Source organism: Branchiostoma floridae, chromosome 12, assembly GCF_000003815.2.
Source record: "Branchiostoma floridae strain S238N-H82 chromosome 12, Bfl_VNyyK, whole genome shotgun sequence".
Taxonomy (NCBI): Eukaryota; Metazoa; Chordata; class Leptocardii; order Amphioxiformes; family Branchiostomatidae; genus Branchiostoma; species Branchiostoma floridae.
In genome coordinates this window covers 1,756,475-1,772,236 of record NC_049990.1, presented here as the reverse complement: position 1 = coordinate 1,772,236, position 15,762 = coordinate 1,756,475, and the positions used below count along the sequence as shown (strand labels likewise).

General features: G+C 39.8%; 2 protein-coding genes across 2 annotated transcripts in view; one reads left to right on the top strand and one right to left on the bottom strand.

The window, feature by feature from the left end:
* LOC118427814 (putative uncharacterized protein CXorf58) overlaps nt 1-5,465 on the top strand; it is a 6,174-nt gene extending 709 nt beyond the window's left edge. Inside the window, exons 2-9 of the mRNA XM_035837775.1 lie at nt 311-498; nt 1,173-1,272; nt 2,051-2,145; nt 2,631-2,742; nt 3,090-3,297; nt 3,602-3,758; nt 4,302-4,449; nt 4,738-5,465. Of these exons, the coding sequence (XP_035693668.1) occupies nt 311-498; nt 1,173-1,272; nt 2,051-2,145; nt 2,631-2,742; nt 3,090-3,297; nt 3,602-3,758; nt 4,302-4,449; nt 4,738-4,911 (1,182 nt within the window). The 3' untranslated portion in view covers nt 4,912-5,465. The remainder of the gene's footprint in view (nt 1-310; nt 499-1,172; nt 1,273-2,050; nt 2,146-2,630; nt 2,743-3,089; nt 3,298-3,601; nt 3,759-4,301; nt 4,450-4,737) is intronic.
* Nucleotides 5,466-9,130: 3,665 nt separating this feature from the next.
* Nucleotides 9,131-15,762, bottom strand: part of LOC118427817 (protein phosphatase 1L-like) — a 28,221-nt gene continuing 21,589 nt past the window's right edge. The window contains exons 4-5 of the mRNA XM_035837781.1: nt 12,146-12,314; nt 9,131-10,464 (exon numbers count right to left, since the gene is read on the bottom strand). Of these exons, the coding sequence (XP_035693674.1) occupies nt 9,938-10,464; nt 12,146-12,314 (696 nt within the window). The 3' untranslated portion in view covers nt 9,131-9,937. The remainder of the gene's footprint in view (nt 10,465-12,145; nt 12,315-15,762) is intronic.

Sequence of the window (15,762 nt, the reverse complement as noted above, 5' to 3'; positions counted from 1 at the left end):
TACTTTACAGGTGGTTGTGAAAGTGTGACGTCATGTATTATAGTTGAGTATTATACTAGGTAAAAATGTATTCACTTTCACAGTGGTCTTATTTCGATGTAGGAGAAAAAACAAACTTTTGCGGTGTCTAACTCTTGTGCTTGAAACAGTACAATAGAATTGCTAAACACATAGTTGCAACGTTATGATTTTACACTACGAGTCCACAGCGGAAACTTGGAAAATAAGACCACTGTGAAAAATTTAAAAAAGGCTGTATATTGTTATTATCATTATGAGTTAATGTTTGTATTTCCTTTTTTAATTCCAGAGTGCCAAAGAGCAGAACAGAGCGGAGGGAGGGAGTCCGCAGAATGAAACAGTCCACAGCATCAGCCCTGGTCCCAGGGGGAGTAAGATCAGTATCAAGATCCCCAGCGAGCATGCGTACCAGCAAACGGAAACACAAACGGACGAATTTCTCATGGGTCCCAGGCCGGGATCGGTGGGGGAGGATGAGTACGTGTTTGTTTGTTTATTTGTTTGTTTATTTGTTTGGGTGTGAATGATCATAGCAAACATGCGTACCAGCAAACAGAGACCAAGGCCTGGATCGGTGGGAGAGGATGAGTAAGTGTTTGTCTGTAAATGATCCTCGAAAACAATATCAAGCCTATCAGTATCAGCAGACATGCTGCTGCTGTTTTCAAACAATGTATTCTATGATCATGACACCTTAACTACTACCCTGTTGGAAATAGCTTCAGAATTACTCACATGCAAGGCAATCCATAAAAATGGCAGTGTTAAAGTAAACTGGCTGTGGATGGTCTTTTTTCAATGGTAGGTCAGAGTACAAGATACTTTTCTGAGCCAGGTTGCACAGTGCAGTTGCACAGTGTGCAACCTGGGGCAAAAACTAGGTTGCACAACTGAATTTCAAGTTGCACCACCTACAAGTCACTAATTTCTGAAAAAAAAGTACAATACATACATGTTTGGCTGATATGAAACGGAGCTGCCTCAAGTCCATTTATTTCTTCCAAGTAAATTGAGAACAAAATTGAATTCTGAGGCAATGTGTGTGCAAGTGGGTATTTTGCACACTGTTAGGTCTTAATTCACTAGTAATAAACTTACTACTAGTAATAAAGTATAGAAACTTTCTTAAGCCAGTTTTCTATTTTCTCCAGGATCATTAGGATGACAGCAACACGAGTGATCGAGCGGGCCTGGCTGTCGTACCGGGACAAACAGATGTTCAAACTCCTCAAGCACGCCGTCTGTGCAGCCGTCAGTATTTATTGTGTTCTATTTCTTAGCTGTGTACCAATATGTTTGAAGGCATTTTCCAAACTTTTCGTTTTAAATAAGTTAGTGTGATGTCACGGATTATTATGTGTGTGTGTGTACTTATATTTTACTTCCAACCACAACTTTATGTATGGTGTCTTCATTTCTGTCATAGTGTAATGCTTTTAAAAAGATATTTGTTAAAAAATTCCAGTTTTTAGTTAGCCAGGGTACCATCCTCTTTCGTGACCAATGGCTTGCTTTTTGCTTGATTGGAGGGTGAAGCTGGCTTAGGAGTGTGTATGCACCGGTAGCATACACATTCCTAGGCCGGCTTCACTCCTCTGTTAATTTTTGATGCTATCTTAATTCCTATGCTACCATAGGGTTAGCTTGGAGTTTACATGGATAGTAGACCACTGTGTTCTGCTGCAAATTGGTCTGGACACCATGAAAATATATTGAGCCATTATAGCTTCTAGTACCATTCCAAATGTAATTTGTGATGCTCACTGTCCCCTCTGTAAGTCACCCAAAACTTTCAAAAATGGCACATGCTGATTTCTCTGCTTAGCACTCAGCACTAATGAGGAAGAGTATGGGACTTAAACACACATCACTACCAGCTCACTAGCCCCCTGCTGTAGTGGCTTGCACAAATGTGTGGCCCAAGGGCTACAGAAATGGAGATGGGCACCACTCCTAAGCATGATCAAATACAGATGTACATGCTACTTAAAAGTTAAATTAACTTTAACTGTTCCCTACCCCCTCACAGGAGCACTGTCTGTCATTTGAGATATTGCGGAAAGTCAGTCCCATGGAGGCCAACCTTCTGAAGGACCCCAGCTTCCAGGTCAGGGTCAGGTTCAGGTCAGTACCCTGCAGTAACCTCTGGTCAGGTCATACCAGTCAGGTTCATTTCTGTCATGCTCACAAAGAGGAGGACCCCTACGTACTGTTTCAATATGTCTGGTGGGTTCCAAAAATAGTTTCATCAGGTTGGTAGAATAATAGGGTAGTATGGGAGTTTTCCTTTCTTGGCTTATGTTTCGGTGTCTCTCAGTGTGGTGGGTTATTTTATGTTTTGTGCACTATGTAGGCTCTACTCAAACGCAGGACCTCCATTTAACCTCCTACCCGAGGGACATACCAAAGCTACTTAACTCCACCCGAGTGAAGTGAGGGAATTGCTGCAAATTGCCTTTCCTATAGAACATAACTTTGAGCCTTGTCAGAGGAGTCAAATCCACCTTTGGTTTCTCTGCCAAACCTTGCTATCATGCCTCACTACGCCATAATCACATTTGAAACCTTTCTTTCTAATATTTTGCTAAACATTCTCTGTCTCCCCCCAGATTTGCCGGCAGTGACTTCCCGCCTGAGATCGTTTTTAAAGTCTTCATCCACACCGGAGGTCAGGGGGTCAACTACGTCAGCGGGAAGAGGGTCATAAAACCCGCCACAAACGTAAGGAGCTTACTGGACTTAAACACTGACTAAGGCTTCTTAGAAATGTATTGGAAATGTCTCATTCTACCCACTGCAGTAGTGTTTTATTTTTGTTGTTTTGTTTGAGAAAATTTGAATATATGGATCACGCTCTCTTGGTCCCTTAAGGTGCATACTTTTGAACAGTTTCATAGGAACTGCAACATTGACGTTTGTTGGTCAATTTGTTGGTAGTTGTACAAAGATTTCTATCTGTGGCAACTTTTTACTAGCACATGTATCTTAGATGGTGCACTGTCTAATGTCTTTTAAAAATATAAGCAGAATTCTGAAATAATCCATGTAACATTACCACAACCCCCCAGGCCGCGGCGGACTCCTGTCGTCTGATGGGCCACCGGAAGTTCTACGACCAGATGATCCGCGACGCCTGCCAGCACGAGAAGGATCGGGTTACGGATGAGATTGACATCATCACCATGAAGGATTACATGCAGTATCTTAGCAACATGGACGAAACTCCCGCGTACATGGGGGGCAAGGAGAACCTGTGGAGGAAACTGTCACTGGAAGGTGAGATGGGGTTGCCTGGCAACAGTAGATAAGGTTGCCTAGCAACAGTATTCTATGACATGCTGTTGCTGTATCTTAGCAACACTGACAAGACGCCAATGTACATGGGAAGCAAGGAGAACCTCTGGAGAAAACTGTTGCTTAGAAGCTAAGAGGTGGTTGCCTAGCAACAGTAGGTCGCCTAGCAACACTAGTAATTGAAAGCAACATGGATCTTGAGAATGTAATAGCTGCATTATGGAGAACATTTTAAAATTAAACTTTTACCACTCAATTAATGATGCTACTTTTTCCCCCCCCCCAGCGTTGCCCAGGCAGAGCATCATGTACGACATAGTGGAGTACCTGTACCACACGGGCACGCCGTCGTCACGGTTACAGGAGGACCTGCCCATCCTCATGTCCCGACCAATCACACAGGAGATCCAGCTCCAACACATCCAGGCCATCTCACAACTAAGGTAACAATATTAATTACCACTGCATAGGAGAGGTAGCATAGTTGATTAATATACTGCTGCTAGGGGCTCTGTTCAGCAGATTCACACTGGCATAAGACAAGTTAGTAGCAGTATCCAGTTGTTGATTATACAGCTTTGGGATTCCCTAACACAGGTCTTAGAATTCGGCTTGTCTTCTCACCGCGTTTCTGAACAGTTCTGTCCACCGGGACCATGTACAATCATTGATAGATTATGCTGGTTAAGTGTAGCACACCTTAATGTCATACTTCATTCATTCATTCAACCAAGAAGTCTTTGGTCTACCATGACCTCTGTTGAAGCCTGTAACTGCAATTTAGAGATGGTGTTGATGCAGATACTGGCTCATGAAACATGCCTGCATTATTACTACATGTATTACTACTTACATGTAGTAGTTCTCTAGTGGCAAATAGGTTTGCTGAAATAGTTTTAACCTGCAGGTCTAAATGCAGGATTGTTAAACACTGTACCAATCTACACAGTATGTTGCTGACATATATAATGTACTGTCCCCTCCAGAACCCCTCCCCCTGCTCCCTGCACTACTGCACAGTCCCGTAACCGGCCCAGACCACTTAGCAGCGGGGGGAGGTCGCAGCGCGGCTCGAAGCAGGCCAAGAAACGAGCGCAACAGATGAGGAAACTCTACCAGCAGGAGGGGAAGGAGGTGGGCAGTGTTTGTTTTTATTTGTTCTTTTGGTTTCCATGGTTACTTAGTGATGACAGGAGTCCAACATTGTTTTGAATCTACTTCTTTTTGCTTTACTAAATTTTACCCTGCACTCTACTTTTGATTAGTACTTACTTTCTTAAATTTCAAGGGTAGACTCTATTCTATTACATGCCTTATATACTTCAACATATTACGGATTTCCTTTTACAGAGAGATTTGAAATCTTGTTAACGCAAATTTCGTGTATGTTTAGTGTCTGATCCTTCTGTTTCTTTCCTGCAGGGTCTTGAGACAGTACCTGGCAGCACCCCCCTGAAAGACATGGTGAGAGAGGAGTATCTGGGAATGACTGGGGAGGACCAGGAAGACTGGGAGCAGGAGGCTGACAAACTGTACGAGTGGACTCAGGAGCTCAACTTTGACGACCTGGCCGCAACACCCAGATATGAGTTGTAGCAAAGATAGAGCATAGTGACTATTGCCACAATGTAGCCAAAATGCAAAGTACTGTAAAGTCTGGTAAAGGCAAATTGCCATTGGCAAGGGCACTTATTTCTGCAGCTTTGCAAAGTGGACTTCCTGGAGATTCAGAATATAGCCAAATTGGGATGTAGTGGTGCCATAATATAGGTCTGGAGTAAAGCCAGTAAGTCTGCCAAATTTCTAGAATTTTAGGCCAATTTAAAGCTTTAAACCAAAGGAAGCACAATTGGAGATATTTATGGACAAGTTAACATTTTTTTAGCAGAATCTTGCAGGAAGCGCTAACATCTGTATATAGGGTGATAGATAATATGACACAGTATATTTTTGAGTGTATCAAAAGGAGTTTACTTAATACTCATAAAAATATGCCATGGATGTACTAGTACGTTAATTGTAATCTGCAAAGTCAATTTTAACCTAATATGTTTCCAAATGGCTACTATAGCAGGTTAGTAAGTAGGTCAAAAGAGAAATATCCCATTGATAAAGCTACCATCATGACATTTTTCCCATTTCAAATACACATGGGCTCCATTGTCAAAGAACGAATCCATTTAGACACATTTTGGTGAAGCGGAGTTTATTTTGTAAATAGAGAGATCTGTATAAATATAGTTCATCGAGCCAGCGGACACAAGTGGAAAAACAACAGCTACTGTAAGTCACCGTAACGTTGCTCTAGGCCCACACAGCGTGGCGTAACGTGATATGCATACCGTAAGTTGCCTTAGCTTTGCTGAGAGGAATTTCTGGCACCAGGATACGTATACCCTACTATATATTGTATACAGCAGTGTTCTAGCCAGCCATCCCATGGATTTCGAAGTTTAAAATCCTGTGGTGCGACGATGCTTGGGGGGTTCGGGGGCATATTCCCCGGGTAAAGTTTGAAATCTAGATCCTCTGAATGCCATTTCCTGCATCTTGAGGGGCAAATTTTGCTTGTAGTACACTCTGCTTGGTTCATTGGCATCTGTTTTACATACTTTTACATGCCGATTTTTTGTCCATCAAAGAAGACAGAATGGGCAAAATTTATGTCCATCCCCAGCTGCATTATTCCATCGAAGGATGGGAGTACAGACGCTTGCTAGAACCCAGGTGTGGTATACTTGCTAATTTGTACATTCAGTGTTGTGCCATGGAGTATGGAGTTGAATCTATAGTATAGCTGCTGACATGTGGGAAATATTTTTGGTGCAATTATTGACAGTTTGTACAATATTTGTGGTTAACTTTGAAGATTTTGTACAGTTTAATCTCCACTTACTTTTAGTAAAGGATATTACAAATGGTATTCTTGCATGTCTTTCTTTCTAAACAGAACCTACTGTAACAGTATTAACAGATTTGTTTCAAAACAAAAATGGAACGTAAAATCTGCAACCATCATAAATTCTGCATTGGTCAAAGGATTTCTTTGGAGAAGTTTTATATAAAACATGAAATTCATGTTGACTTATTTCCCAATATTTCTAGAAAGAATTAATATTCATTCTTCTACCCCCTCCCCCTACAGATTTTTCATTGACAGTTGCACCAATGCATGTCACCTCATACACTCCAAAGGTTTGCTCATAAATTAAGCGAACAGGTACAGCCAAGTCAGTAACTTCTTTGATGCACCCAATCAAATATTTCTGTTCAATTTCAACTAAATAACATGATCGTAGTTTGGATGGAAAGATTTGGGAAGCATGGTGAACTGACCTATATATGCCATTGCTCAGGAAATTTTTGGTAAGGGCTGAAACTTGGACAGCACATTAATTTATGATTCAGTATAGTGCTCCAAATATTATATTTCACAATCCCAGGTTTCTAAGGCCACACCAATTTAATTTCTTGGTTCACGGATTTTTTCATAAGAAATATGGAGCGAGAGGGCGAAATAAAAATGAAAATAAAAATTGTAAAATGGTTGGGGTAAAGGTAAGGGCTAATCCAAAACAAAGAATAAAAGGTTTTCAGTTTGAAAAAAGTACAAAAACATTATTACTGTACAGTTACAGCACCAGTTTGTTTAAAATTACAAAAGTAGTGTCAGTTTTTATGTTTGTCCCATTCTTCATAAATGAAAAATATGACTGCAATAATAATACCCACATTTTAAGAAGCTTATATAATATGAAGGCCAATTTGTTACACCAGAAAGTTGGTGAATGGTTTCATTGATGGTGAAAATTTGCTGAGTGGTAATTTTTATTTTTATTTTTTTTCCCAAAAAATAGGAGCGAGCGAATCCGTGAACCAAGAAATTAAATTGGTGTGGCCTAAAGAAGCATCAGGAAGTATAAGTCTCACTAGACTGAACCATATTTTCACAAAGTCTATGTGAAAGAAATTTACACCCAAATCTTGACTCTGTCTGTCAAACTACTGCAATAATGTCTATAGTTGTGAACATGCAAGATAGTAAGAGATAAATCCATCAAATTATTTAGACCTGTACATATAATGAATAAACTTGTAACATCAAATTCTTAAACATCACACTTCAACTTCTTAAGATTTTGGGATCAGCAATTTTTGTGACCTTTCAACCTGCTTGCACTTGTCTCTTATACATGTTCTAAACTAGCTGTAAAATGCAACTTTGGAGTTTTGAGTTAGAAATCATAGTAACATTCTTTGACTGGATATAACACTATTTACATGGGACCATCACAAAATTCTCACTCCTGTATCAGATTAATTTATGTTGTTTTTCTGGGTCTAGCACTGGTAAACATTACACTTCTTACATTCCTTCAATACATCAACTCCAGTTCTCAAACTTAACTTGCTAATATTTAAGAAAAGGCATACTAAATGATTTGAGTCTTCAATGACCAGAGACAATTAGTTTATGGCTTCAAGTAACAAGCAAAGTTCATTGTTCTAAAACCTGTTATGACTAAAAATTCACTTAATTGCACACGAAGACCTTTCAATATTTACCAAATTTGCTCTATTGAGCTATTGACTACACTTTTTGCAATCATAGAATTTAAACAAAAAATACAGGTCAAAATTTAATTGCTCTTACTGTTGATTTGACTCCTAATTCCAACCAAAACCATTGACTGAAACACCTTATATCTAATAAGATCACAAACACCTTCTGTCTGTCTTCATCCCAGGATTGTCTCTCACTCAATTTCTCTCCTCGTCTTGACCTTGCAGTTTCAAGGTCGAATTTCATTTGTAACATGATTGCCGAACAACAGGACTACCCGATCATTCCCAATAAATTCTGCCACCATTGAGTCTCTTTATGAGATTTGTCGAACATAATCCAATACTAGTGGGAAAACAAAATTTATGATGTAATATTCTTTATGTCAGAAGAAATCAAATATTACATCAAACAGAAAATGTTGTAACATTGAGATCATTATTAACTCTACAGAACTCAGTCTTCAAATCAAAGTTTCACGTCTCCCTTATGACCAACATGGAAATATCGTTTCTCTAATAGTCCATCCTCTTTAAACCTATTCCGACTCTAAATGTTCAGCCCGTATAATGGCTCTTCAGTGTAACACACCAGCTTTTGTATCTAGTACATAGCCGGTATAACCGCCTTTCGGCGTAACACACCAGCTTCTGTATCTGTATCTATATAGCCGGTATAACCGCCTTTCGGCGTAACACACCAGCTTCTGTATCTGTATCTATATAGCCGGTATAACCGCCTTTCGGCGTAACACACCAGCTTCTGTATCTGTATCTATGCAGCCTGTATAACCGCCCTTCGGCTTAACACACCAGCTTCTGTATCTGTATAGCCGGTATAACCGCTCTTCGGCGTAACAAACCAGCTTCCGCAGGCACATGGCGCGGCAGCAGCTGGCTATGTTACACTGAACAACCCGTCACACCTAAACCAATATCACACTACCCAGTATCCCTACTCCAGTCACCAAGATCGTAGCACAGTCTTTCCATACGTCTCACCTATAAGATACATTCCTTTTGCAACCTATCACAATATTCCTTCACAATATTTTCACTTCTTCCAACATTCACCAACGGTACCATATCTCCTTTTTAATATGACAGCCCTTTTAGACGAGATTACTTTCCACATAAATAGTGACTTTACTACTAAATTATAATAAAACTTTAACATAACGAGCAGTAGACTATACTGCAGATGTGGTAGTTAGATTTAGCTGTAATGTACAGGTTATACAATGACATGAAATATTATTCACATCAACTTTACATAATAGTTTATGTGCAACGATGACCTGAATCACCCTTTTTAACTCTTTCAGTCGAGATTGCAATATGACAGGCACTGATTACAATAACCAGATTAATATTACAAAATTACTCATTCAATGATCTCATTCAATCATTAAATGCCAAGTTAATTGTGATCTAAAAAAAGTCTATTCTTCGCAAAAAAGAACAGAACAAAATGGGACACAAGAAGTAAAAGTTTCCTTTGATTTAAACAGTTTGGAAAAAGATTCCAAAGTTCCGAAACGCAAGTAATGTTGGAAAACAGTTTTGTCTCCAGTCTCCTCAAGTTTTAGAGTTGGGAGACAACCCTTTAAGAGAAAGAAATTTTAGATATAACCCTAAGGCTTGTCTTTAGGTGCTCATGATCATTGTGGTAGATAAAATGACTGACTAGATGAAACTTACATGTAGGGTTTGGTTTTGTATGAAGAATTTCATTCTCCAATGATGCTATAGCCCTGGTACCATCCTCCACAGTCACTGCTAGCTCAATTTTTTGCTTGCTAACTACGAGTGGGTCCGAGCATCCGCTTTCGCGTCGGCCATGTTGATGATGACAGAATGCCCTTCCGAAAGAGGGCTTTGGCAAATTGGGCCAATCAGCGAGCTCGTTCAAAATCTATGAAAACAATAAATTTTGAGACAAAATGGATTCAAGCAGGGCCAACTACATGCAAACAAAAATATTGAGCCAACAGTGTACCACAGCTAATGAATGATGCTATGATTATGAAGTTATTTACAGACATAGTAACCCCCTCCCCTACACCGACGTCTCCCTGAAACCGTTTTTGTTCCCCCTCTTTGCGCGAAAGTTCACCACCATAACCGTAATATTATCCAGCGAGCCTCGGTAGAACGCCTGTAACGTGATACTCTTCGCGCCAAAGTGCGGCTCGTCGAGTCGCTCCTTAATAAAATCCACCGCCTCCTCGTTGCTAAACGCATCCCACAATCCATCAGTGGCGAGGATCATGAACTGCGGCCTGATGTCCCTCAAGTCGAACGACAGAATGTCCGGGTCTGCGACGATGTAACTCCTGTCTTTCAACGGATAGTCCCCTAAGGCACGCGAGGTCGCCAGCACTCCCTGCACCCTCCACACCCCGTTATAACTAATGAACCCCCCCGCCTTCTTTATCCTCTTGCGCTCCTTTAGGATCTGCGGTTTGTGGTCGAACGAGAGCGGGATCGCCCGACCCTCCGCGTCGCAGATGACGCCTCGCGAGTCCCCGACGTTCGCGACGGTCAGCTGGTTGTCTTCTAACAACGCCACCAATGCTGTCGTGCCTGGAGAGGGAAACAGTTACAAACATTTAGAATCTTTTAAACTGAAAAAACTATAAAGTTTTGAACATTTTTACCTAAAGATAATCTGAAAAACCCAATCTAATGTGGGATTACACCCTAGCTATCTGACAGAATACTTTTCAATGCTTTTGGGGCATTGGGCAGGCAGTTTCATGACATATTTTGAAATATTATAAAACATAATATATTAACATGTTTAACAGTCTTCTTTTGTAGCAGCTTCAAACTTATTTGAGCATTGTGCTATACTTACAACTACACCAACATAACGTGCATGATGTGCTATACTTACTGCACCAACATATGAAGAGCATTGTTTGGTCCCCTACTGAGCAAATTAATCCATGTTCAAAATCTATGTTAAAGTATAATTCATAAAATCAACAAATGTGTTCTGCTGTGCATGTACATGTATGCCTGCAATTGATACTACCCCTATCAAAAATACACAGACTATACATAATGCTTACAATAGTTACATGCAAGTAAGCTTTACCAAATCCTTTCATTTCCTGTGCTTCCTTTGCTAACCCACGTTACATTATTGATGGCTCAGCTAAACTTTCCATTATGACTTCCGTACACTGAACTTCCCTCACGGAGCCATTACCCATATGTCATAATACTGTGTCTGGCAAACTCATTTCCAGTTTTAGGCTCTATCAGTTCATTTACATGGTTCTCAGATACTTATGGTAAAATGATCTATCAAGAGGTCAAGATAAAGACAGAGGGCTGGGAGGAAAACCAATGAATCTGGTTTTATTGGGTGGGCCAACTACTCTCTCTTTGCAGCCAGGGGCTGAATTGTGCGGAATGTAGGCCTATATGGGGAAAAAATATTGTGTTTCCTGTTTCAGTCCTGAAAAAAGTAGGGTCGGTAGGTACGTAGGGATTATCTTTTTTTCATAGTTTTGTAATTTTTTTTTGGCTAGCCCAAACTCGAGTGATAGATCACAATAGAGTTGAACAAAGTAAAGTGAAATCCATAAGGACACTAAAGTCTTGTCTTTCTATGCCAAACGTTAATTTTGTGCATAATAGATTCATTTATCCTTCATTAGATATGACAAGCAGTGTTTTTACTTCTGAATCAATAGAAAGCAGGCTGAATAAAAATTCTAATTGAAAGCTACATGACTGTATGTGACTCCACTGGCCACCCAGATTCAAGTTTTTCTCCCAGCCCTGACTTTTAATGCTTGCTGCAAGTATGAGAAATCGTGAGAGCCAAGCTTAGGAAATGCAATCGAGTGTGGCCCTTACAAAAACAGAATCTGAGGCCACACCGATTTAATTTCTTGGTTCACGGATTCGCTCGCTCCAATTTTATGGGAAAAAAAATAAAGATAAAAATTACCACTCAGCAAATTTTCACCATTAATGAAACCATTCACCAACTTTCTGGTGTAGCAAATTGGCCTTTATATTATAAGCTCCTTAAAGTGTGGGTACAGGTGCTATTACTGTACAGAAATAGTGTTTTTGTTTTTTTTTCAAGCTGAAAACTTTTTTTCTTTATGTTTTGGATTAGCCGTTACCTTTACCCCAACCATTTTACAATTTTTATTTTTATTTTTATTTCGCCCTCTCGCTCCATATTTTTTATCAAAAAATCCATGAACCAAGAAATTAAATCGGTGTGGCCTGATGTCCTTACCAGCTACGTCGTTCTGTGTTTTTGCTGCTGTGACCAATTTCTTGTCCACCGACAGAATCTCGTCTGTGAGGATGGTGAAATGGTCCTCGTGGTTCTTTGCTGCGTCTTCTCGCGTCAACCTCTGTTCTAAGACTTCTGTCAGCTTCTTTTCTGCATACTCTGCCGCAAACTGGGGAAAATAAGACACAAGGTATGTCAGCAAGGTAAGGAAATATTTAAGAAGTCACTGTAGTTTCCCATGTCTTCTCTTGTGTCAATGATTTTTGTCAGCTTCTTCTTTGGATAGTCTGCTGCAAACTGGGGACAAAGATGTCAAAATTGAGTACAATGTATAACTAAAGTAAGAGATTCGATTGTTATAACTTGAAAGTAGTCGTTGCAGTTTTTTTCCTGTTTTCTCTTGCAACAATTCAGCTGTAATGCTTATCTGTTCACTGTTCACTAGAAAAACAAGCCAGGATTTTTATTCAAATTTTTATACATATCATACACACTCACCAGAAATGACAGCATAATACAGACTCATGTACACAATGTACAATAGGAACTGCACATATATCAATACCACAAAATAAATGTTGCAAAGTTTCAGCTCGATTGTTTGCACATTACTATTTAACAGCTAGCATAATTAGTCTTATACCCCTGAGTGCTTCCCTTAATTAAATTACCTTCTGACGAATTAATGTGGCAATTTAAAAAGAGATTTTGTGATTAGTTTGTGATTTCTTAATTTGGCAAACAGAGGGACATGGTGCATGACAACTGGCGCACTGCTTTGTCGTAATTCTGAAACTGCCTGATATTTGTCAAGTTCAAGTATACAGACTACAGAACTGAGTAAGTACGGCACGGCACATACAAAGCATCTACTGGGCACATAAATTTGGTTTGTTTGCGCTCCAACTTGACAAAATATGCTTGATTGGAAAACCTTTAAATTGAATAATGAAAATAAACCCTAATGACCTGGCTTTTGTCTTGGTGCACTCTGGAGGGAATACAGTCATTTTCAACTCAATTATTTTCAAGTTAGACGATTAAAAACATTATCATGTATCTGATAATATTTCAGTTTTTGCTTGAACTCTTGGCCTCCACACATTTCTAATTTCTTATCAACAAACTAATAGATTGATTGATTGATTGAGTCTTTGATTGGTTGATTAATAATTATTGATTAAAATCCAATAAATGCGACACTCTCTTCCACTTCTATCATGACACACAAACCCTGACTGAACCCTTACTAATAAAAAGTATATGCAAAATGTGGAAACTAATAGCCTTTATACAATACTTCTTCCGGAATGCTGTGTATATTTCAGCTCCTACAAACCAAATGACATTTTAATCAACTGTTGCCTGTATCTGATGTGATTCCGATGTTCCAGCTAATTAGTGCCGGGTAATTAATCCTGCCTTAATGAGCTGAGACTAATTGAAATCCCTCCTGTGTTACACTATTTGTAGCATCCATTTGTACCACATACCATGGCAGTACTGCTGGGCCAAGTCAAGTCAGTTGTATGGTTCTCTAGCATACGTAGCATGCATAGTCCAATGGTTTAGTGGCCCTGACTCTGGAACTATAGTAGCCGTGAGTTTGTTTCCAGCTAGTTGTAAAGGGTTGCAGTCCTTAGGAAAAAATGTTAAGCCATGGTCCACTGTTCATTGCGCTTGTCGTAAAGAGCTAGGGGAATTTCCCCGGTACATTGAACCTGTAAATACTGTATATAGCATCCTGTCTTCTCTGTCACAACCAGTCAACCAGTGGAAAACTTGCTCTTCTGTGAGCACTTTCCTTTCTTTTCCCACCCAAAACAATATCTCCAATTTTCATGGAGATAACCATGATTATCTCACATTGCAGACTGCAGGATTGGAACCCACGACTGTCTGATCCATCTATGGTTATATCCATCCCCTAACCACGAGCCCATACCACAGGCCAGGACGTCTGACCTTCGACACAATTTGTACACCAGGTCACATTCTAGACCTACATCTGTATACCGTGAAATTAGTTATTTTAGGGGGGAATCAGTTTCATGGTATGAGTAAAAAGGAGGTTCAATATGCTAATTGTTTTACGTCTTTCGTCAAAACAATACTTCAACACAGAAGCAACTATTTTCGATATCACAAGACACACAGAAAGGCACCGCAAAAACAGGAAAATAAAACCACAGCAGATATTTCACGATCTACCGTACATCCCATAACCAGCCCCTTAACTCATCACATGTTATAGATCTGCAGTCTGTGCTCTAAGGGAAATGTATAATACAAACAGGAGTCAAGTTGGTTACAAGCTGTGCAAGGAACTTCCTGACTGATTTGAAGCAGGCAGAGGGTAGCAGAATTTCCCAGGCTTAGCTATAAACTAGATTTCACACAGCAACAAGGTCTTAAAAGGTGCGTCCTGCTTTATGTCTCTTATAGGAGAGGGTCTGCATGATACAGGATTCTTTTACACGTTACCAATTTGTACTCACTTTGCGTACGCTTCAATGTCTATCAGACACCTTCCTCAGAGTTCTGCTTCTGAAATCCAGTCTGAGAAGCTCTGAGGAAGGTCTGAGAGACATTGTAACATAAGCAAAGTGATTATAAATTGGTTGCGTGAAAGAATTCTCCTATCAATAAAATATCCTTATATTCTACAAACCAGATGTGCTTGGAATGGTCTTCATGCTATTTCCCATAGCTTGTACAGCCTGTCTTATTATTGTGTCTGGTTAAACATACAGAATAAACTTATACTTATAGATCAGAACCCACAATATCTGATGACCAAAAATCCCTAGAAGTTAACTGCAACTACATCACAAGTCAGGATTCCAGTAGGTCCGGAAGTCTGACCTATGCCACAGTTTGCATGCATTACTGTGGGGTGAAAAGAAGGGCATTGTTTCATGCAAACTAAAGATAAACATTAAGTGACACTGTATACATTTGGTGCAGCGCAAATAGTTTCTACAGTTGGTATGAAAATTGTGATTGTAAAGATTGTATGGTACTTAGAAGTATTATACAATGTTCACAATCACAATCTTAACAGACTCTATGTAGACTAGTGAAATGATATGTAACTGTTACACTAACTGAGATGATCCCAATAAAACAAACAAACAAACAAACAAACAAACAAACAAACAAATCCAAAGGACTGCATGTTTGAAGTCTTGGTGACTAAAGGGTAGGTAACAAGTTGAACGTTAACCCTTATAACTCTCCACAAATTGAACACATGTGTGACCGGTTCATTTCCAAGCTCAAGGTTGCCAAAAACACAGGACAGAACTTCCTCTCTGAAGAACTGGGTCACCAGCAGCTTCCACCATGCAAGATTTAGATCATGCTGTTGACTGGGATTTGAACCCATGACTTCCTAATCCTGACTACCAGACTGAAGGATTGGAACTCGGGACCTCCTAATTCAGACTGCTAGATCAAGATTCGAACCCAGGACTGCCTATAGATCCCAGCTGTTCCACTGCGGGATTCTGACCTAACAGTAACATGACAATCTGAACACAGAAGCCATGCAAACAGGGATTGGAACTCATAACATCATCATCCAGACTGCTACTGCTATACTAGGATTCAAAGTA